Raw genomic sequence first — 24,887 nt, forward strand, 5'->3', positions numbered from 1 at the left:
TTCAGGAAGCACAACAAACACTAATGGAATTTCTATGAGACAAGCACAAACCACGGGTAGCGAAAAGCACATTATACCTGCCGCGGGAGAAAGGAGGGATGGGTGTACCCAACTTAGACAGCTACTACCGTGCAGCCATCCTGGGCCCACTTTTAGCAGCATGCCACCGAACTCACCCAACTCCATGGGAAGAGATAGACATACCATGCAAACAACATCCCCATAAACATATTGGCATGGCTCCCAAAAACCCACAGACCACCGACGAACGTGATGCTTCCAGTCACAGCACTGACACTACACTTTTGGGGGACACACTGCCGCAAAGTTGGTTGGATAGGTAAAACATCACGAGCAACGCCCCTAAAAACACTACAATACATAATCCCCAATTTCAACCACACATTGTGGCATGAACATGGTATCACGCATCTACACCACCTCCTACAAGATCAGGAACTTAGAAGTTTCAAGGAACTACAAGATTCCTACCACCTCAACGCACAAGTCTCCTTTTCCTATTTACAAATAAAGTCCTGGTTCCACAAGCAAACTATGATTGGGACTGGAAATGTACAGGAAACACAGCTGACAGCGGCAGAAAAAATATGCCTACGCCTCTCGCCCCCTAAAAAATTAATCTCTGAAATCTACCAATCAATACACACAAACACAACGATCATACAAAATTCTCTTTCACAACTGCATGGGAGAAAGAATTCAAATATAACCTAACTCCACAGCGGTGAAAAAACATTCTAAAGGTGCATAACACCCTTTCTAAATGTGCCTCACACATGGAGCTCTCTCGCAAAATCCTATACAGGTGGTATTTAGTACCTACTCGCATTAAAGCGGCGCACCCCCAAGCATCTGACATATGCTGGAGATGCCAATGTAAATAGAGTAAGGAGCACACCAAAAATCTTTATATATATGAAATGAATAAACTTTATTTACATGGGTATATACTCTGGGTCTGTCTCTTTAAATAGTATCCACAGAAATACAAAGTCATGCTATAATAAAGCATTTACCAAAACAACATATGTATACAGACACATATGAACATGCAATGCGTGGTATATAAATGACAGAAATATCATACAAACAGACCACTATAGTATAAAGTATAAACAAAACCCAAACATATAAAAAAAAATGCAAAAAACCATACCAAGATAAGTGAGAAGCAGGGACAGAGTCAATCAAAAAAACAAACAAAGTTTCAGCTACAGAGCCTTTGTCAAGGGAGCATGGATATGCTGGAGATGCCAGCAGCATAAAGGCACGATGCTCCATATTTGGTTGACCTGTCCCATCCTAACCCCATTCTGGGACGCAGTTTCCACCACGATTCAAGCGAGCACAAAAACAATATTACCCAGAACACCCGAAACATACCTCCTCCAAATATTTCCAAAAGGAATGAGGTGGAAGCAAAAATACCTAACATTTCAGATACTCATGGCGGCCCTTACGGTACTTAGTAGACACTGGAAATCACCTCTTCCTATGCCAATCACCGAATTTACACAACTATTAGAAACTACAATGCTATATGAAATAGCGGCCAGGCGAACCCCCCTTCCAAAGAAGGACTGGCGAGAGGCATGGGACGATTGGCACCAATACACGGAGCGCAATAATCCCCCCCCAAAAATGAACGGAGTTGCAGATGGCTGCAGCATGTATCTGCCAACCGACAGCTGTGTTCCTAAAGGCATGAACCAATGTACACACATGTAGTAAAACGGTACTGAATAAGGTCAGTGTAAGCCACTCCACGCCTGGGAGTGGCACCTACTTCCCCGTTTCCCCCCTCCCCCAGTTACCCCCACAACCGATTTCCACCTTCTCCCAGTGGTATCCTAGATTGGGAATATCCAAATCACCAATGCCATACCTGAAGCGAGCATGACCTAATTTGTTGAACTAAGTACACTAATGTAGCATGATTCTCCAGATGGAAACTGTGTATTCAATCTGTATAATGCAAAACGCACATGTATTACTGACAATGAGGCACCACGGGTGTGCTCATACCACTGTACTAAGTATATGTAAGCATGCCACTGTTTTCTAACTATTGTCCTTTTCCCCCACCCCTTCTTCTTTCTGTATCCCCTAAAAGATCAATAAAAATTGTCAAAGTTAAAAAAAAAACAAAAAAAACTATATAGCATAGTAATTTTCTGCCTTGCATTTTATGTCAACAGATTTAAAAAATCTCTGATGCACCCCGGAACTTGCGTTATTATAAAAATAATAATAATAATAATTGAGCAAAATATCAAAAAGGTACTCGCCTGGGAGGGAATTGCCATCACACTTGCAAACTGAAAAAAGCATGGAGCTATTTACAAAGAGTATTTTAGGGGTAGAGTTCTAAAGCGTGGAAAAATTCATAGAATAGATTTGTTTTCATGGAGATTGTTCCACTTCCAAAATTTTAACCACGTAGTTCCCTTTATTCATAATCTTTCATCTTTTGGATAGAACCATACAAAAATAACCTCAATACAGGCCAGAGAGGGCTAAGTTTTAGCACTACAGCTACCCTGGGCTGTGTTGGGCCTGACCTAGTCAACAGCAATCACGGTTATATGGACTTCTAATTTACTAAATATACACAGTTTTAGGACTGTAGCTTACCTAGGGTTTCCAAAGGTTCCTGCAGCAAACTGTGAATTTCTATCCAGAAATTCCAGCAATCCTTTTAGTTTCTGGAGCACTGTCGCTAGATGTTGTGGCGTGACACTGCTGTCAACCTACATAAGAAAGTAAAGAAAACACAAAGATTGACATGCTTTCACAACTTGTTTCAAGTAGTTTGTGTCTGTTGTTCCTCTACCCATGCATGGTGTACCAGAGGCTTTCAAAAGTAGTTGCTACTAAAGAGTGCAGGTTATCTGGATTTTTTCATTCAAGCAAATTCATTGGTGTTATCTTCGCAAAGACTGAACTAACAAAACAAAAAAGTCCAAGATAATGAACAGTGCCAAATAAGGCACTCTGAATTTGAAATGCTCTTGCGAAGATTTTAAATTCAGCCCAACAGTGCTCTTAGATCAAAAATAATATTTGGTATATTGAAATTATGTGCAGATAGGGTAACAAGATGTTTGAACCTCAAGTGAAATGTAAGCCACATAATTAAAACCAGGTACATCATAAAAAATTAGTAGCAAGAAGGATGACTTCTTCAAAAAAGGACCAGGTCAATCAGCCTACATGTATACGGGCAAACAATTTCCTGTAACAATCACGCATTTATTTCCAAAAGATGCTTTTAGGAGATGGCATTTTACAATCTTACCACTGTGACTTCTCTGTTCCCACTCTTAAAGGTTTTCTCAACAGTCATGCTTCCATCCCAAATATTACTGGAAAAAGAAGAAACATTGATCAAATGTCTCATTCCAACTGACTAAATTCACATTTAGAGACACACGCAAACACCTTCAATGCTGTAAAAACACGTATTTATAATTTGTGTCGCTTTACTGCCATTTAGATTAGAGTATGAGCCACCTGAAGAAATACATGTAAACAGCGACGTTACTCAGGAATGGCAATGTTTACAATTATCAGCCTGCAGGGATGCAGGACTGAATCTAGGCATTAAGCTGAAGCAGTTTGGATTCTTAGAGAGAGTACCCCTTTAACAAACTAACATGAATTTAAAAAAAAAAAAAAAAAAAAAAAAAACTTGATTTGGAATATTTATTGTTCTATTTTTTTTTCCAAATTAAAAGTATAAACAAACAACCTTACCCAACAATTCGAGAGAAATAGAGGCAGATACCATTGTGTTTCCCAGAATATACGACTTCTGGTCCCATTATGCCGGTTATGGAAGAGGTAGGCTGATGTACAGGTGTTCCAATTATATGCATTGGGGTTGAGATATTTGTAGGGTAGATACCTGAGAATTGCAGCAGGGATAAAAAAAACAAAAAAGTCAAGTACACATAAACGTACCATCAAAATGCCAATGTCAATGAACAAAGCACTTACCTTGAGTTGGAGTTCCAAGAAAGCTAGGATTAGGACCTGGACTGGCAACAGTCATAGGGGATGCTAAAATTCAAAAAGCAGTCACATTAACTGGAAAATCTATTTTTTCACTTGCATAAATGAAAGAACAAAGGTAGCAACAAAATCAGAAGCACATGTGTGCATAATAAGTACCAGCATGTGTGAATTGCATGGAGTTGGGATGGTAAACTGATTTTGCCAGACCAAAAGGTCAGCAGGTATCCGACATGGCCAAATGCTACTTTTTCCCAGTGCTCAGAATCTAAAGCCCTTGCTCATAATGCCTAAAGACATCAGTCATACCTTGCGGAAAGCATAAGAGAGGTGAAACAGAACATTTAGTGTTGCTTCTGATTCAAAATACCAGGAAGGATTTCCCTTCAGGAAAGAACAAGCATCGTAAGGGTGTAGCAAACAATATCAGTCTCCTCTGCAATGGTACAATGGACCTCACACGTGTTTTGCAATGATCCCCAGTACTATCACATAAAGCAGGCTTGGATTGAAGTTACAGGTATACTCCAGGCTGGCTTTACTTTAAGTATATTTTCTTAATCTGTCATACAACAGTAAAGAGACAGGATTATAGCGGAGGGCAAGGTAACAGGGGACTGCTTTGCACCTTAACCTATGTAATAAGCATAAGTGGTTATGGTGCCTGAAGTGTCCTGTCTCACTAAGCAATAATCAAACCGCCATGCTTTGAAAAAGTCTAGGATTCAGAGCAGTTTTAACCATTTCAAAATGTGGATTTGGAAGTACAACAACACTACGTACTGACTAAAATTTTGGTTGACAAATATTTGAATCCCGGTTGCCACACAAAAAATGAATGTCTGAAAAGACCTCTCCCACAGAATTCCAGAAAAGGAATTGCACACATTCCCCATTTAAAACAATGATGCTTGCCAGGTAATTCGGTACTTCAATACACAACAGATGTTAAGCATAATGTGGGACGGAATGCACATCATAAAATCTTCACACACTACTTTATTTCTTACCTATGGGCAAAGGAGAACCAAATATAGGTCCCACAGTGCTTGGAGCAGGTAGTGAAGGCTGAAGTCTCACCTGGGCCTCTCCGCCATACCTAAAGAGGAGGGAGAGGAGGGGTGGCGGGGGACAGAATTTAAAATAAATCATGTAATTCCACAATTTTTCAAATAACTAAATAGAAAATATCTATACACGTTTTACTAGCGAACTTGAATTAGCGTAACAGGAATGAATATGAACTGCATGGAGGACACATGCAATACAACTGCTAAAAGCTGCAATTTTGTTAAATGAAATGATTACTATTTCCAACAGGGGAAGCACTGGACATGCAGTCATGTGTATAAAGAAACTAACATTTAAAACTGAATGTAATATTATAACAGAATCAAAAGTACCTGAAGAATGCCCGCGTTGCCCATGTGGAGACCTCTCGATCGCAAGCAGCCGTAGAGCAAGCAAGAATTAAGCAAGTAGCACAGGTTTGGTTTTCCTTAAAAGGAGAAGAAAAAAATGTGTGTGGGGGGAGTGCAGAGAGTTGATATTTTGCAAGTATAACTTTTTTCCCTCCAGATTTTTAAAATTAGATACAATTAATAAAAAAAAGGTATGTTACCTGATGCAATTTGAAAAACTGCTCTATTTCTTCCCCTTCTCCTCCAGTGTTGGTAACAAGGAGATGTCGTAGCTGATCCACTGGCCGCAGCTTAGAGAAAATAAGACTCCCCTACAAGTTAAATAGAGATCCTTTAAAAAAAAAAAAACTTAGAAAGCGAAGAACGAAATAGAATTACAGAAAAAAAATAAAGCACAAAAGCCAATTACTTTTTTCTAAGTTTTATTTGTAGCTCGATCTAGCAATAATACACAAAGTATTTGCCAAATAATCATTTTAAAGCAAAGAGAGATGGATTCTCCTCCTCCCCCAAAATCCGTATAATTCCCGTTTTCCAGAAAGCAATACAGCTTCAGCAAATTAAGCAAAACTAATGATCGTATTGGTAGTGCTGATCAAGAGTCTGAAAAAAAAAACTAGATGTAAAGTTCTGTTTTTGCTTTTTGGAAAGAAATCCTTACTAGAGGTAAATGTTTTTTCTTAAAAGCCTTAGTTTCTTTAAAGCATACCTGTGCAGAGAGAAGCACAAATTTCTTTGGTGGCACCATGTGTTGTTGAAATAAAACCGGTGAATCAGTTATTGGAATAATTTCACTATTCAATGGAGTCACAATCTTTTCAGGTTTTATTTCATCTATTGCAGATACAGCCCAGGAATGGCCATCGACCTGAACAGCCACCTACAAAATTAAGTAAATAATATTATAAAGATTAAATACATGTTCTTTTTCTCGTGACCAGCTTTCAAACATTAAGAACTATATACTACTCAGATATATTGATCAGGTGATGGGAGATACTACTAATATATGGACAACAGGGCAAAACAACTTTTGAACATAGACAATGCAGTGACATATAGTTAAAGGGTTACTCTTTGCAGAGTTAATGATGGTAGAAATACCCTGGTGCAACTGCTATGATTTGCCCTCTTACTTGTGTCCTAGCTGGGTAATAGGTCTCCTCTGCAGTAGACTTTTGACATCAGACTTTTGCAAAGTTGAGGAAGCCAGATGCCAATACTGCTGCTCATTTATTGGCTGAGGGTGTCTGCTATGGAAGCACGAAACGCATTAGGAGGAACCGGGGGTCTGGTATGTTTGAACCCTTTTTATTTGGCACTTCTCTTCAGAAATTTTTTTTTTTTTTTTTTTTTTTTAAATTCTTTATTTAGGTTGTGCATGGGTTAACAGAACAGATTTGCACCGCCACAACAGCTGGTGTTATCAGAGCAATAAACAGTGTTAAATGACAGTGTGACTTGTTATACTGTGCACATTTTCTTTTTATATAATACAGGATTAACCAATAGGCTAGGGATACAGGTCTATGCTGGGCTTGTCATGTATTGTCCCCCTTCGGGTTTACCATCTAGCCTGGTATTCAATTGCAACGAGAGTAACAATCTAAATAAAATAGAAATTGAAAAAACATCATGCTTGAGTGCGTGCGATACTACAGTTAGGTGCAGCTATTGTTGTTCCATATAACAATCGAGTTATACTGAGCTTTTTTATAGGTTGACAAGGTAATGTCATGAGTGCCTGAGGATGCTTGAGTCATAGTATTGGTTTCAAGGTCCTGCTAGCTATCAGGCACGATTTGCATAGTGTAGATAACATGTGAGAAGCAGTGACTTTGCTTGGACGCCATGGGTCTTACTCTCATGGCTGCTGAGTGCAGTGTAACATAACAGAGTGAGACATTATGCTTTTTAAGTTCACTGCAGAATAAAATTAAAGAAAATACTAATAAACGATAACCTATGTGCTAGGTGCACCAGCTATTATATGACATGTGAAACAGCTTATAAAACTATTATGAACAAGCTAACCAAAGATAAAAATTTAAATACGCTTATAACATGAGCAGTAAGACTTTTCGAGTTATAGTTATAGACACGCCTATACATGTTAGTCCAGCGACACACTGCTGTATATAATTCAACATTTATCATGGCAACAGATGCGATATAGAAGACAGAGTATTAATGGTAATCGATCACGATTTTGTCATAACATGTCAGATCTGGTGCATAGCTAAGTTATTGTGAGAGATACAAAAAAGCAAACAATAGAAAAAAGAAAAGTGAAAGTCTGATCTGACAAAAGCTTGTGGACTTCAGCTAGTGGTTAAGATGTGTCGATAGCTCTGCTATGTATCGCTAGCTAAAAGAAAAAGAAGGCAGAAAAAATAAATAAAAATGATGATCTGGCTTGAAACACAGCTAGGCAGTCATTTGACCTTTATCCTGGCTGGGCTATAGGCTTACATTTGCAGATAGGTCGTGCCGTGTTGCCAGAGTTCCGTCAGGCGACAGGTGCAGTGTAGTCAGGTACAGTCCCGAAGTTTGTCAGGAATGTCCAACAAACGGAGCCGTGCGCAATGGGACACTGGCTGGGTCATCTCGAGAGTCCCTTAACCCACGCCCGCTGCTGGAATAGTGTTGTCCCCCAAAATGGCGTTGTGAGGATCTCCCTGCCTGAGTCGACCTGTTGGTGGGCGGCTGAGGCCTGTGGGTAGACTGTGTAGGCCTGCGGGGTGTCGCAGTCGGACATTCCGAACGATGAGGTGCTCAGCGGTCCCTGCGGCTTTGCTGGGAATTGCATGAGAGGGCCTTCGCTTGGGTCGTGGTTGCTTGATTGCTTCGGCCGTTCTTTTTGGGCACGATCCTCCTAGAGCTCCCGCCTGTCGAGTTCTCAGCCCTGCAGGGCAGCAGTAAGCTTTGGGTGACTCTGGGCCAGTTGTGGCTCTGTTCTCTCCCGATTTCTGTGTTTTGGCGGTTGGTCGGGTTGGTCCGCATGTTTCGTGTTTCAGGCCACCGGGAGGTGAGTGACGTCGCTTGTTGGTCTTCCCTGTAGTTTGTGCCCCTCTGCGCCATAGTTTCTGCCAGAGGTCTTTAAATAGTGCGTCCAGTCGCTGTTCGTAATTCTCCAGCAGGCCGCATGTTAGAGGTATGGTAGTCGCCATTTTGGCTTTGACTGTGTTTCAGTGCGGATCAAGTAAGTCCCGCTTGAGGCAGAGCCTGTTAGCTGATCAGTCGATTGGTAATGCCGGGATATCCCTCACCGGCAAGGGGGGGGGTGAACAGAGCCCTATTCGCCGCAGCGTTGTCCCGCAGAACCGCCGGCGGGGAGGTCGGCCGCCTCTCCCGCGCCTGCATCTGCTGGTAGGCCGCAACTCTGTGTCCGCTTTATGGTGCCACTCCGAGCCTGGTGGTCCCGCCAGTTGGGTCTCGGGGTAACACCAGCTCTCTGCTGCTTCAGATTAGTAAATTCAGTGTGGAGAGTTAGGAATAAGTCGGTTATTTGTAGTTTCTTGTACAGAGCTCTGGCTTTGTGCGGCCAGTCTGCTCGGCGGTCAGGTCCCGCCCCCCCCCGAAAATTATTTTTAAAGAGATTGTGTTTGCTCACTTTTCAAAGAGGATCAGTTCCTGGAATTGGACTTCAAGAATTATTTATTTTTGCGTTAACCACGGTTTAACAAGAATTTGGGGACTTCTAAGTAGAGGATCCAGTTGGACACGCCAAGAGTGTTTGCAGCATAAAAGTGAATTATGCTCTATTAGTCCATTACTTGTCACAAGTATCACAAGCCAATGAATGCCCCTCTGTGCGCAGAATAAGCACAGAATTGACATGAACCCGACCGGAACCGACACACATTAAGACAACCAGCATCACAACTACATACTAATCACTGAGCTGTCGCTCATGAGTGAATTGCCAGGTGAATGTTAAAGCTTAGGAGAATATAGCCAACATGGAAAATTCTCCAAGTTCGCTTTGCTTTCAATTCAGCTGTATTGGACTTTAAAACGACTAAACCTGTGTAAAACTGACAAATTTGTTCTAGTACCTGCATTTCCATCATTGGTTTTTGAAATGGGAAAGAATCATGGCTGATGCACCACAAAAGGTCACGGTCTTCATTTTCTGAAGCAGTCATCAGTAAGACACCTAAAGAACAGGAAAAATAGATCAATGCAAAGGCATAGAGAACAAAAAGACTCAAATGACAAGAGTTAGAAAAATAATGAATATTAGAGTTGGTCTAGTATGCAGAATTTGTAGTACACAATAACTAAATTGTGTCAGGTTTGCCATGAGTTTTTCTCATTTTATTTACATTTGGTATTTTATTCCATTTAAACGTGACAGTAGTTTGACACTAACCGTTACGTGGACAGGCTTACCATTGTTGTAAAGAGCTTTATGCACCTTGGATGGTTTTTCCACATTTGAGGAAGCTGAGAATCCTGGAGGTAATCGAACATGCACCAAGGACAACATACAGGGACGGGCTGCAGGTTGTTTAAACGGCACTGTACTAAAATATAACCGAACACCTAAAGAGGGATATCAAAAGACCAATCAAAAATCATTCAAGGAGCCCATAAAATCTGGACTGGTGTGGGAGTCACTACACAACTCATACATGTACTCATAAACTGAGAATTTGTAAGTGGTTAAAGTAGGAATTAATGTAGCTTTATAAGGAGTATAATATTAGAACTGTTATACAACTATGGTCTAGGGAGAAGATAATCCACCAACACTACTAGCAATATGAGAATAGGATTGTGTAACCCAAGATTAGAATGAACAGCAAACTAATCAACCTGTTAAAGAAACACGCCAAACACCCTAGGCACTAACTTGCTGGAGTGCTTTATGTGTTAAGATTGCATTCCTTTTTTTTTTTTTATTTCGTTTTTTTTTTTAAACCAATTTTAAAAAAAGGTGCATATTTTAATAGAAATTGGCACGTTTATTAATTAACCTTGTCTTCCCTCCCCCCAACCCCCTGCTGTCAGCTAAATTTCCAGGACCAGTTGGGAAGTCTGTGATTGGACAGCCACAGAAAATTTGTGAAGAAGTAAAAAGGGGGGCTTGTAAAGGCTGAAGACAAGAGACTTCAGCTTTTGCATGCAGTTTATATATACACACACACACACACACACTTAAAACGCATGCATGCTGTTTTCATTGGGGGACATCTACTAAATGGTAATACAAATATTTTCTATATATATATATATATATAAAAATTTGGCTGTGGAGTAGCTCTTTGTTTATGATTACAAACCTTGAACCATAAACTTGTTTATAAAACCTAGCATGAAATTAACTAAACACTCACACATTGCTTACCTGCGTGCGTCACAGCAAGCAAGTGACAATTCATAGATTCAGATTTCTCAATCACTGCTATCTGAACAATGGGTTTAAAAACTGAGCGATCTATTGTCCTGCAGAAAAAGAAAAAAAACAAAACAAAAAAAAACACACCATAGTAAGTCTCTTTAAAAGATCAGTAACACATACGCAGAGTTATATTGGTATAATGAGACCAATGAAAAATCTCCAAAGCAAAAAAACTGAAGGCCGGTGGAACACTATATTTAGATACTGAATATAAACAGCAATGCACGCATTCATGTCATGGTAGTGAAGTAACCTCAGGTCATTCCTACCACTAGATAGAGCTGTTACCTTGCAATGTTTCCAGCTGCTGATACAATATGGTTCTGAGATAAAGAAGCAACCCTGCTCATCCCATGACCATCTTGGCCCAAGTCATACACCTGAAAACAGAAGAGTTCTATAAGGAATTTGTATGTACTGTTAATATAAAAATGTAGTTATATATGGACTTTTTATATCAGGATTCCTCACTCTGTTTTGATATATTTGAATGTAATTGATGGATGCATGTTGTATTTTACAAATACAGATGTGACTTCATCAATCTAAGTGCAGAAGTCAGCTACTACCCCTTTTCCTGAGATGAATTATATAAAATACACACTGCTTTTTATTTATTCTATTAAGTTCTCATTGTAGAGTTAAATGTATACGAGGACAAAAACAACCCCACCACCTCAAAAGTAGCAAATCTTTCTGCCCAGGACCAGACCAAATGTGCACATCAGGCTCACTGTGAGGGAAAAAGCCAAAAAACAGGAAAACATACAGCTTGGACAGAAAGACTGAAAAACACGTATGCATGCCTAATTTGCACCAGCAGGATGCAAAGCACATAAGCTGAGCATCCATTCACCTGACATTGCTGTTAAAACACAGTATATCAAAATGTCCATGTGGAGGAAAGAGATATTGAATATAAAATAAATACTAAAATGTAACTGGGACATGAACTTTAAATAAGTTCACACTGGAATACAAGTGTGTGTGTATATATATATATATATATATATATATATATATATATATACATACACACACATATATATATATATACATACACACACACACACAGGGTGGCCCATAAGTCCCTACCCATCCATCGCACAGATACACTGGATACATAAGATATATGGATGGGTAGGAACTTATGGGCCAACCTGTATGTATGTATGTGCCTTATTTTTGAACCTGAAGATCTCTTTTATATCACAATTATGCAAATGAAGCTTCCATATACATTACCTGAAGTACACCTTTCTCCGAACGAGTATATAGAATGTTCCTTGAGTTGTCAATGGCAATTTGAACTAAGCCATCTTAAAGGAAATAGAACAACAAAGATATTGATGACCAACATATAAATATTTCACTAAGGAAAAACAAATATGGATAACAAATAGGACTCACCATCTTCTGAGAAAGGGTATTGCAATATTGAAGGTATAAGGAAAGATAGTGAATTCTTAGAATGGTTAATTTTCCGGCATCTTTGACTAAACCAACCAGCTTCTGCCTGAAGAACACAAAAGTAAACGAAATTAGCCACAATATCAAAGAAAAAAACAAACAAAAAAACCCCCACAAAAGCACAGGTCTAACTAGAGCGTAATGGAGTCAATTAGCTCATTATGAAAATTCCTTTGACTTAATTCTTCATTTCATCTCTATACTCACCTGGTAGGCAACTTCATAGAGGCATCCATCTTTTCCAGACATGAAGATGCGCCCATTGTCAGTTGAGGTTATGGACAATAAATATGTGTTATCTGTAGGCAAGGAGTAAAGTGGCTCTGGAAGTAGCTGAATCCCTCCAGACATGCTGTCATTCAGATGACCTGGAGCAGGTAGGAAAAACACACTGTGCTTGGAACGTGGAAACTGAGTTCTAGTTAATGAGAGCTGGTCTTATAGGGTTACTGCAAGCAGCATGGCCATTTCAGTGGTCTGAAGTAGTCATGGTGCTGGATGTCTATAAGTGCAACATTTCGCAGAGTTCTGGGCTAGCTAATGTCAATTCTGTGCATATTTCTATGCACAATGAATGGCTGACAGAATCGACATCTAGCTTCTACAGCAGCCAGATGTAAACACAGCAACTAGAACAGGAGACCTGGCCCCCAGGGGAACCAAGGTTGAAGAGCAAACTGTTGCAAAAACAGGGACCTGCACCAGGGTTCTCCTGATATCATAACCACTACAGTAGGCTATAGTGATTATGATGCTGGCGGTAAACCTTTAAAGGATCACTATAGGGTCAGGAACACAAACTTGTATTCCTGACCCTATAGTGTTAAAACCACCATCTAGCCCCCCTGTGTCCCTACTTCAACTGCCTTGATAAAGCAGAAGGGAAAAAATGCCTGCTATGCATAAAATGCTTAATGACATTAGTGGAAAAACACCAATTATGTCATGTTATTATTACTATTTATGAAGTGAAAACAACTTCCACAGAGATGCACAATAGGTGGACCGACAGACAGGTATTTGCACCAAGACTGGTGGGACACACAGGGCCTTGCTCAAACTATCTGGGAAAGTTATCTGAACCATTTATTAACGGCACTCCAAGTTCAGAAGCTACATTTAAAACGTTAGGCACACAATATGTATGGTCACTGTACTTTTCAAACATTTGTGTTTCCAAGGTTAGCCAACCCTGGTGTAGGACAGGACTAGATTCATCAAAGGCTCAATGACTGACCTGCTTGTAGGCCGGTAAAACTCACTCCTAGGATCACAATGTCAACAGGTGTTGCAAGTACAAGCAGGTAATTGATGTGAGGTTGGAAAATACCTGTAAAAACATTATAAAAAAAAATATGCATCATGATAGAGAGAAATATTACAGACAGAAAGGCAAATATTAATTTCTCTAGGGACCATGAACACTTTAGTCATATGAAATAGTCATGGTGCCTGGAGACTGCACTGATGACACCCCAGAAACATGTTCTGCAGCAATGGAGATTTACTCCGCTGCTGCTGTCATTTTTGTGTCAGTCAGCCTGGAACAAGAGCTCCATGCTGGCCAACGCCAATTCTGTGCAAAATTCGATGCCCACATGCTCACTGATTCGTAGTCAATCGATGCTCTCTGCCAATAAATGAGCAGTAGGATCGGTATCCAGATTCTGCTGCTCCGCAGAAGCCAGATGATGTAACTCTGCCTTTAAACAAGAGACAGAGTCTGATGGGACCCAGGTAAGAGAGCAAACCGTTCCTAAATGGTTTGTCTTATTACCGGGGAACCAGGCAAGGTTACTCTTGGCATCATAACGACTAGAGCAGGCTGTAGTGGTTAAGATGCTTGGAGTAACCCTTCAAGCAAACCATTTTTGTTTTGCACCTGCCTTCTTGGGACTGTAGAAACATAAAGTAGGTAGGTAGTTTAAATGCATTGTATGAGCTGAACTTCTCAATGTAAATCCACAAGAAGTCTTTGCTCTTGGCAGGGGGGTGGCAGTTAATCTTCTTGCTTGTTTTGAGTTTGTTTTTTTTTTGAAGGAAGCAGAAACTTACCTGACTTTGGCTTTACTATTCCAACTGAGAGTATTATTTCACTGAGGCCATCAAAATAAGCAACATCCCCTCTGTGAATGAGAAAGCACACCAAAGACAGGTATTTGACTGTGAAATATAAATATTGCCAAATGCTTTCCTGTAAAGGGAAACAACTATCAAGACATTATTACATCATCTGTACTTGGACCCATTCTCTTTAATATTTTTATTAGTGATATTGCAGAAGGTCTTGACGGTAAGGTGTGTCTTTTTGCTGATGATACTAAGATATGTAACAGGGTTGATGTTCCAGGAGGGATAAGCCAAATGGCTAATGATTTAGGTAAACTAGAAAAATACTCAGAGTTGTGGCAACTGACATTTAATGTGGATAAGTGCAAGAAAATGCATCTTTGACATTAAAACCCAAGGGCAGAGTACAGAATATTTGATAGAGTCCTAACCTTAACATCTGAGGAAAGGGATTTAGGGGTGATTATTTCTGATGACTTAAAGGTAGGCAGACAATGTAATAGAGCAGCAGGAAATGCTAGCAGAATGCTTGGTTGTATAGGGAGAGGTATTAGCAGTAGAAAGAGGGAAGTGCTCATGCCATTGTACAGAACACTGGTGAGACCTCACTTGGAGTATTGTACGCAGTACTGGAGACCGTATCTTCAGAAGGATATTGATACCTTTTAGTTAGAGTTCAGAAAAGGGCTACTAAACTGGTTCATGGATTGCAGGATAAAACTTACAAGGAAAGGTTAAAGGATCTTAACATGTATAGCTTGGAGGAAAGACGAGACAGGGGGATATGATAGAAACATTTAAATACATAAAGATAATCAACTCAGTAAAGGAGGAGACTATATTTAAAAGAAAAAAAGACCACAACAAGAGGACAGTCTTAAATTAGAGGAACAAAGATTTAAAAATAATATCAGGAAGTATTACTTTACTGAGAGGGTAGTGGATGCATGGAATAGCCTTCCAGCTGAAGTGGTAGAGGTTAACACAGTAAAGGAGTTTAAGCATGCGTGGGATAGGCATAAGGCTATCCTAACTATAAGATAAGGCCAGGGACTAATGAAAGTATTTAGAAAATTGGGCAGACTAGATGGGCCGAATTGTTCTTATCTGCCGTCACATTCTATGTTTCTATCATCTTTTCCCAGTCTATATTTCAATTTCATCAATACAAAAAGTCATCTGAAAGAAGAATATGCCATGTATAGACAAAATATATAAATATAAACACTTCAGAAGTAGACAGTTATTCAGTTAGAATAACATGTGCAAGATAGCATAAAAGTTTGGTACTGATTTAAAACACACAAACAAAAAACAAGTCACAGTGTTGGTAGACACTTAAGGGAAATAAAAATTTTATATGATACATACCCATCTTCGTAGTTCCACATGAATATATCACTATCAATAGTCAGCCAAGCCCTATTGATTTCTGGAAACACACCCATCATGCAGTTGCACTGCATATCTGCATGTTAACAATGTAGGAATATACACATACACTGTATTTCGAGACAGATATCAAATCACTTTATGTATGTTATAATGCAGCAATAACAAATAAAAACCAAGTGTGAGATTGTCACAAATATGTAGAAACATACAGATTAAAGGGGACTTGCATACATGCATACATACATACATACACACACACACCCTTCCAAAACGTGCACAGCTTGGATGTGAATTCATGCATTGTTAATCTAAGTAATTCATTTTTTTTTTAACTCTTCTTCTAGCACCATTTTCTGCACGGTTTGCTTGTTTTTTTTTCTCTTTCTTCCTCACTCTGATCGTCACACAAGATATTTAGGACCCTCTGTGAGAATGGTGTCTATTTTCTATTAAACCTGTGTCTTATCTACACTCATGTCGGTTTAACCCCTGTATCCCAACTCATCTTTGAATTCTATGGTTCGTCTTTGCACAGAAATGCTTTAGACTTGAGAAAGGGAGGTTCTCCCGAAAGCTTGTCATCACAAAATTCTGTTAGTCCAATAAAAAAATAAAAAGGTATTACAATATACGAATTGTATCTGTTATTTCACATCTGCATCATTGGACTAATACAGCTACAATCTCTACATATATATTTGTTTTAAAATCAAGTCTATTGAGGAAACAAAAACAACAACTCATCTCTATTTTAGTATACGGCAGGATTCTACAGCCATATACATGCACTCTGGACCTTGGATCAGATGGTGTTTAAAACCCAAAGAGAATAACTTTCAGGTTTCAAACAATGTCTGACCAAAAGTGCATATAGCTGAAGAATTTCTTGTGAGAAGAAAATTCCCCCTTATGGGGATCTCATGGACTCTTCAGACTTGCAGTGGTTAATAGATTTTAGGAATGTCCAGTAGTGCAAGTCATTACATTTTGAGTTATTCAAGATCCAGTTAAAACTGACTTTTCAGCATTGCAAATATACACATTTTAGGATACGCCCAAACTGCTCGACCAGTTCTGGAGGAAGTGGCACTCTGTGCATCATACTAAGCTCTGGAAGATTGGGAACAGTCAACTGGCCAGGTCCTTGCAGAGGGTAATCCATTTCGGAAACACCAGATATAGTAGGACTATCTGAAAAACACAAAGATCAATAATACATGAGTATTCAGATCACAGAGTGCATGGGCTAATATAGAGGTAGGCATATAAAAGGTGCACCATGTCCAGTGGTGGATTTTGAAAAGGTGCTGCCCTAGGCATGACAGATCACCCCTTCCTGCCAAGGCCACACCTCTTCCTGTTAACTTACACACATTTTGACTGAGACGCACACTCACGGACCAGCACACACTCTCAGATACACTGACACACACAGACAATCATTTAGACACACACTGACAGACACCGACACACTGACACACTCCCCTCCCCCCAACACTCACAATTATTTTTTTAATTTTAATTTAAATCCACCCAGCCTCCCTACTTTTGGGATAGCTGGGTGGATTTTTCACCTGGGGTCAAGTGGGGCTACTGAGCAGGAAGGCAGCCAGGCGCTCAGTTTTCAGCTAGGGAGCTTTGATCTCTCTGCTCAGCTCCCTCGCGCGCCGCAGAGTGATGCCGGGAGCTAAACTGCCGCCATATTCCAGCTCCTGGCATCACCGTTGGTCGCTGCTGCTCTGGGCAATTGCGGCCTCTTGAGTTTAGCTCCACTGAGCTAACCAAACCAGGAAGTAACATGACCAGTTGTCTTATTGACAGCCAGGAGAGATAACAAGGTTAATTTACAAAAGTGCCAATTTCTATTGATTATGTGCACTATTTCTCAAATGAAGGAAAAAAAAAAAAAAAAAAAAAAAAAAATCAGTGTTAAGACATTTCTGCAAGTCAAACTGGAAGCATTTGTCCAGTGCATCTAATTTAATTCTCACTTTAGTGAATAACTAAGTGTGTGTACTCATAGAAGTAAGCTACAAATGATTTAGCAGTCATAAGTTCACAGAAAAGCCATGTTGTAGGCTGAGAGAAGACAACAATTTGACATGTTCCTTGAAGACAGTTTGACACAAGCGATGGAGATGGTGACCAGACTTGTTCCCCATATTCACGACAAAGAGCTGCACGGATTATGGCGCTTAGAGTAACACTTTCAGAGTTATCAAAGGGCCCCTGTAACTGCTTCATCCCATTGACGGGGTTACAGTGTCTCGAGTCCCCTGGCCTTTAAAATTCAGTTTTAAACCAATTTTATTGCTATACAAGAATGCCCAGTAGCCCATCTCCCCACGCTGTTTGAGCTAATTAAGAATCATTACCTGAGCAGCAATAGATGGCTGTGATTGGCTAAGGGTGTCAGGTGCCCACGTTTTAGCCTAGCAAAGTGCACATTGCCGGTATAATTATTTTTGGCATTTATATGAATTGGTATGGCTAGAAGGAACTATGTAGTATCCGCCTTAGCTAGATCCATAGTGGCAGCTAAGGTGTGGGTGGCCACGTACCTTAACCCCTTAAGGACCAAACTTCTGGAATAAAAGGGAATTATACCATGTCATGTGTCCTTAAGGGGTTAAACAGCTCAAAAATGGTTTAATCTGGAAAAAAGATAACATTTCTAGAAATTGAGAACATAGGAAAACTCCCCCCCTCCCCCCCAAAAAAACATTTCCCCCCGTTAATTTTTTCTTCTTCTGCTGGGTTGTGAGACACTCATTCCTTACATTACTTTTTCTGCACAGCCCCCTCGCACCTACTGCAGTGAGCCGGCAGCTGGGATATGAGGTCATCCCGGCATCAGCATCACTATTGGGCACGCGAGGGACTTGAGCAGGAAGAGAATAGCGATCTCATCACAGCAGCAACTACTGGCCACCAGAAAAAGGATCCATTCTAGCCTTCCTAGGGCAAGGCAGGAAGGCTAGATGAACCTTAATTACTAATGGTGTGTATAACTCTGATTATGTGTATGTATGTGGTTGTGTGTGCGGGTCTATGATTGCGTTAGTGTATGTCTGTGTGTATAGATGTGTGAATATCTGTGCATATGTATATACACGTATATATTTTGTAGATAGCTCCCTATTTGGCATCCTTAAATATGGCAAGCCCCACATAAATCTAACAAATAAGGGAGTTATCAAAAGAAAAAAAGCTTTTGATGTTTTATTATATAAATTAATTACATTTTATATTTATGTTTGGCCTGAAACAATTCCTCTTCGCTCAATGTGGCCCGGGGAAGCCAAAAGGTTAGACATCCATGCTCTAATCCAATCAGTAGCTCCCCATTCATAAAAAAGGTATGCACCAGGCATAGGGCAGGCAGTTTAAAAAACAAAATGTAAAAAAAAAAACCTTAGCCCCGCTACAGGGCTCGCACCCTGAAAGATGCATTTATGTCGTAGTGCAGATTGTCTACATGCTGGCTGTGTGGCCTGCTTTCCTGTGGCTGAAGTCAGAGAAATCACAGGCAGCAGGAAGACAACCCTGGAGAGGGAAGTGAAGTCACACTGGCCTGACAGGTACTGGAGTTGTGTGCAAATCACCCCAGAAGGACATGGGCATTTTGCGAGCTCTGCAATAACATCAAATAGGTTGGCTGCACACTTCCCTGACACTAATGCACTACAGAAACATGTAAGTGTACAGTAGAATTGGTTTATTTTGGTCATAGTGATTCCCTCCCCCCATCATAACATAACGTGGTCCAAGACCTCCTCCATGCACTCATTTTGTAATGTGCTATGCTGTCAGATTTACCAATTTGTCTTAATGCAGCACTTTCCCTGAAACTTCTTCCTAGGTCTTCCCATCATCTCTCTCTTAGCAAAGATCCCAAAAAGTGACATGCCTGCTTCTGTTTAACCTGTCTATTGCCAGCCCAGCCATAGTTCTTCTCCTGACTCACACAGAGTATAAAATTGCTTCTATGGAAGACCTCAAAAAGCCACAGGATTTTAGTTATATAATCTTGCAACAAGGTGCTAAAAGCAAACATTGATATTTACACCACACACAAACAGCATATACACACCTACCGCCAGACTCTCCAGACAATTCACCAATCTCTAAATTTTGGGGATTTTTTTTTTTTTCTTGACTCAGATTTAATATGTGAAAATAAAGAGTTTAGCAAATACCCCTGTTAATATCCAGAGCTCTAGGAAGGGGCCTCACTCTAATTTTAATAAATTTCTGTCAGGACAAGTAGATTGTCATAACGGACAAATAAATTAGGATATAGGATAACACTTAAAGGAGCACTATAGGGTCAGGAACACAAACCTGTATTCCTGACCCTATAGTGTTACAACCACTATCTAGCCCCCTTGGACTCCCTAAAGATAGTACAATCTTACTTGTATTCAAGTCTGAAGCTGCTGCCTCTGAACTTCCTCTGACCTCAGACATCAGAAGTGGTGGCCTGATCCAATCACAATGCTTCCCCATATGATTGGCTGACACTGACAAGGAGGCAGATATGGGGCAGAGCCAGCACAATTCAAACACTGCCCTGGCCAATCAGCATCTCCTCATACAGATGAATTGAATCAATGAATCTATATGAGGAAAGTTCAGTGTCTGCATGCAGAGGGAGGATATACTGAATGTTTGGATGCATTTTAGGCAGCGATGACCCAGGAAGGATCTCTAACCGCTAGGGGTGCACCGACATTCCGGCGGCCGAAAGTATCGGCCGAAAATTGACCTAATCCATTTCGGCCGATATTGGCAAATATCGGCCGAAAATAGGGCGGGCAGGCTGGCGGGCGCGCGAGGGAGCACTCTTCCCTGAGTGCTTCCTCTTCAGCTCCCTCGCGCACCGCACTGATACCGCTGGTATCAGTTCGCGGCGCGCAAGGGAGCTGAAGAGGAAGCACTCAGGGGAGAGTGCTCCCTCGCGCGCCCGCCAGCCTGCCTGCCCGCCGGGTGACCGGCCCCCCAGGAGCCCAGCAGCCCCACTGGACCCCAGGGAATCCCCTCAGCACTCCAAAAGGTAAGGAGGCTGGGGGGGTTAAATAAAAAAAAAATGCGTTAGTGTGTGTGTGTTAGTGTTGCTGTGAGTGTTAGTGTTGCTGTGAGTGTTAGTGTTGCTGTGAGTGTTAGTGTGTGTTAGTGTGAGTGTTAGTGTGAGTGTGAGTGTTACTGTGTGTGTTACTGTGTGTGTTAGTGTGAGTGTGTGTCTGCTAGTGAGTGTCAGTGAGTGTTACAATGTGTGTCTGTTACTGAGTGTGTTTGTGTTAGTGAGTCTGTTTGATGTCTGTTAGTGAGTGTGTGTTTGTCAGTGAGAGTGTATGTTTTGTAAGTGAGTATGTATGTCTGTCGCTGAGTGTGTCTCTGTCAGTAAATGTGTGTGTCTGTTAGCTAGTGTGTATGCATCTGTTCATGAGAGTGTGTGTGTGTCTTCAGCACTTACCTTTCTCCAGCGCCGGACTCCCTTGGCGCTGGGGATCCTTCGCCGCTCAGCTCCGAATGCGCATGCACAGCAAGAGCCGTGCGCGCATTCAAACCGCCCATAGGAAAGCATTACTCAATGCTTTCCTATGGACGTTCAGTGTCTTAGAATCGCGGAAGCTCCTCTAGCGGCTGTCAGTGAGACAGCCCTGCAATCCCTGCGACAAGGTGCCCGCCGCCATGTTTTGCGGGCCCGGCCTGCGCAGAGTAAGCGTGCGGGGGGGGGGGGGGGCACGGATCAATTTTCCCCCCATTTTGGGCCCCATTGGTCATGTGTACGCCACTGCTCACCATCCACCCTGGTACCGCTGTGAGAAGACCGCACACTGCCGCCGCGCAACCTTCTAACCGGAAGTGCCAGACGTGCCGTGAGAGCAGTGGGGCAACCTGCTGTAAAACTACCCACATCGTGTATACCCACAAGTGTATAAAGAAATACACTTTAAGAAAACCTATCCTACTGCAAACATAGCCACATCCATTTATTAATTATATTCTGGACGTGCCAATCTGCCCAAAGTGCTTTCTTCAAGTCCCTAGTCCACATTTCTAAATCTTTATTATTAATAAATATTATTGGTATGGTATTCAATTATATATATATATATATATATATATATATATATATATATATATATATATATATATATATATATATATATATATATATATATATATATATAATAAATACACAAGATCCAGCGCACTCTCCTACTCTCCTAATATGGCCCCCAGCAGCACCCCATTTAAGCATGTTTAGGTGAGTGCAACCATCCCCCCATGTTTCCTATATATATATATATATATATATATATATATATATATATATATATAATTCAGTCATATATAGCAAACAGGGTTAACAGATTTTTATTTATATTGGGTTTTTTTAAAGCTATTTTCTGTCCAATTTTGGTGTGTTGCTCTCAATAAGTGTGGTTATTTATTTTATTGGCTTGTAGTTTTTCATATTTGATTTATTAAATTCATGAAAGAATTATATTAATAAAATCATAGAAAAAAAAAATATTTTAAAAGTATTTGGGCAAAAAGGCAGTTTCGGTTTCCGGTCAAGGGCATCCTGAATTTTCAGTTTCGGCCCTGAATTTTCATTTCGGTGCACCTCTACTAACCGCCATCTGAGGAGTGGCCAGTGAAGTTATCACTAGGCTGTAATGTAAACACTGCATCTTCTCTGAAAAGACAGTGCTTACATCAAAAACCCTGAAGGTAATGATTCTACTCACCAGAACAAATTCAATAAGCTGTAGTTCTGGTGACTATAGTGTCCATTTAAGTCAGTGCTAAAAAAAGTTAGTAGCTAGATTTTTCCAACGTCAAAAATACAATTCTTACAAGGGTCACTATAGTCACCAGAACCACTGCAGCTTAATGTAGTTATTCTGAAAACTATATCCTATTCTTGCAAGCTTTTCAATGTAAACATTGACTTTTCAGACAAAAGGCAGTGTTTACATTGCTGCCTGGTAATACCTCTAGTGAGTCACTCAGACAGCCTCTAGAGGGGCTTCCTGGGTCAGTGTTGCCTATGATAATGCTCCCCATAGGAATGGATTGATTTGATGCATCTCTATGGTGCCAGCTGCAGGCGTCAACAGCATTGCATGGGGAAAAAAGGTGAGTAAAAATACCTTTCCCATGTGACTGGAGGGGGGCAGGTTTAAACCCATTTTGGAGTGCTGGAGTGGATCAGCTTTTCCTGGGGTCCACTGGGGCTCCTGTCATCTCCCTGCTCTGCTCCCTTGAGCGATGTATAATGATGTGGGGGCTGGAGTGATGTCATTTTGGAGGGCGCGCAACGGGGCAGAGCAGGGAGATTACAGCTCCCACACCGCCGCCCACTCACCTGCCTCAACCCACTGGGAGCCTACTGCCCACCTAGAATCTCAGGCAGCCATTTACCTCAGAGGCTGAACGGGCTCACAAATCCCAGGCGAAGCCGGACTTAAGTCCCATGGAAAAGTAGAAAAATTTCTAACCCCTGCAAAAAACATTTTTGGGTTGGAGTAACCCATTAGTTTAAGTGAAAATGATCAGAATTTGAAAGTGAATTTGAAATGCAAGGCCAAAACAACCTAACTGCAAGTATAACTGATGAAGAGCTAGCCAATCTAGCTATGGTCCTTTGGCTAACCCTTGAAGATAGAATGATAGATTTAAAACAAAGCTAAAACTGCTTAAAAAACAATAATTACTATAGGTATTCCTTAACTATAGTGAGATTCTTAGATTCAGATTAAGCAGGATTATTCCGGTATTTTATGGAATTAAACCACAGATTCCCTATAGACATTAAATGGAAACAGAATAAAAGTACTGCGGATTAAAGGGACACTATAGTCACCTGAATAACTTTAGCTTAATGAAGCAGTTTTGGTGTATAGAACATGCCCCTGCAGCCTCACTGCTCAATCCTCTGCCATTTAGGAGTTAAATCCCTTTGTTTATGAACCCTAGTCACACCTCCCTGAATGTGACTTGCACAGCCTTCCATAAACACTTCCTGTAAACAGAGCCCTATTTAGGCTTTCTTTATTGCAAGTTCTGTTTAATTACGATTTTCTTATCCCCTGCTATGTTAATAGCTTGCTAGACCCTGCAAGAGCCTCCTGTATGTGATTAAAGTTCAATTTAGAGATTGAGATACAATTATTTAAAGGACCACTCTAGGCACCCAGACCACTTCAGCTTAATGAAGTGGTCTGGGTGCCAGGTCCTTCTAGGGTTAACCCATTTTTTCAGAAACATAGCAGTTTCAGAGAAACTGCTATGTTTATGAATGGGTTAAGCCTTCCCCCTATGTCCTCTAGTGGCTGTCTCATTGACAGCCGCTAGAGGCGCTTGCGTGCTTCTCACTGTGATTTTCACAGTGAGAGCACGCCAGCGTCCATAGGAAAGCATTATGAATGCTTTCCTATGTGACCGGCTGAATGCGCGCGCAGCTCTTGCCGCGCGTGCGCATTCAGCCGACGGGGAGGAGAAGAGCAGGAGGAGATCTCTCCGCCCAGCGCTGGAAAAAGGTAAGTTTTTACCCCTTTCCCCTTTCCAGAGCCGGGCGGGAGGGGGTCCCTGAGGGTGGGGGCACCCTCAGGGCACTCTAGTGCCAGGAAAACGAGTATGCTTTCCTGGCACTAGAGTGGTCCTTTAAGGTAAATTACATCTGTTTGAAAGTGAAACCAGTTTTTTTATTTCATGCAGGCTCTGTCAATCATAGCCGGGGAGGTGTGGCTAGGGCTGCATAAACAAAAACAAAGTGATTTAACTCCTAAATGACAGTGAATTGAGCAGTGAAATTGCATGGGAATGATCTATACACTAAAACAGCTTTATTTAGCTAAAGTAATTTAGGTGACTATAGTGTTCATTTAAGCACCACAAAACAGATGACATAAATAATCACCCTGGGCATTCTCTAACTGCAGTGACCAGTTTGAAGACTCAGATTCATTAGACTATTGTTGCAGTCTGTGGAATGACAAGGGTAAATAACACAACTGAATGTCCATAGACGTGAATGGGAAAATTAATAAATAATTACAGTGGGTATTCCCTAA

The 24,887-nt window shown here is 40.8% G+C and overlaps 1 protein-coding gene across 1 annotated transcript in view; it reads right to left on the minus strand.

Moving 5' to 3' along the window:
* NUP155 (nucleoporin 155) overlaps window positions 1-24,887 on the minus strand; it is a 40,724-nt gene that overhangs the window by 13,366 nt on the left and 2,471 nt on the right. The window contains exons 2-20 of the mRNA XM_063453987.1: window positions 16,852-16,989; window positions 15,775-15,871; window positions 14,389-14,459; window positions 13,571-13,663; window positions 12,541-12,701; window positions 12,274-12,379; window positions 12,109-12,182; window positions 11,152-11,243; window positions 10,810-10,907; window positions 9,852-10,004; window positions 9,515-9,615; window positions 6,166-6,336; window positions 5,657-5,767; window positions 5,439-5,533; window positions 5,046-5,134; window positions 4,021-4,083; window positions 3,778-3,928; window positions 3,320-3,386; window positions 2,656-2,771 (exon numbers count right to left, since the gene is read on the minus strand). Of these exons, the coding sequence (XP_063310057.1) occupies window positions 2,656-2,771; window positions 3,320-3,386; window positions 3,778-3,928; window positions 4,021-4,083; window positions 5,046-5,134; window positions 5,439-5,533; window positions 5,657-5,767; window positions 6,166-6,336; window positions 9,515-9,615; window positions 9,852-10,004; window positions 10,810-10,907; window positions 11,152-11,243; window positions 12,109-12,182; window positions 12,274-12,379; window positions 12,541-12,701; window positions 13,571-13,663; window positions 14,389-14,459; window positions 15,775-15,871; window positions 16,852-16,989 (2,047 nt within the window). The remainder of the gene's footprint in view (window positions 1-2,655; window positions 2,772-3,319; window positions 3,387-3,777; window positions 3,929-4,020; window positions 4,084-5,045; window positions 5,135-5,438; window positions 5,534-5,656; window positions 5,768-6,165; window positions 6,337-9,514; window positions 9,616-9,851; window positions 10,005-10,809; window positions 10,908-11,151; window positions 11,244-12,108; window positions 12,183-12,273; window positions 12,380-12,540; window positions 12,702-13,570; window positions 13,664-14,388; window positions 14,460-15,774; window positions 15,872-16,851; window positions 16,990-24,887) is intronic.

The sequence above is a fragment of the Pelobates fuscus genome, chromosome 5, assembly GCF_036172605.1.
Source record: "Pelobates fuscus isolate aPelFus1 chromosome 5, aPelFus1.pri, whole genome shotgun sequence".
NCBI classification, from domain to species: domain Eukaryota; kingdom Metazoa; phylum Chordata; class Amphibia; order Anura; family Pelobatidae; genus Pelobates; species Pelobates fuscus.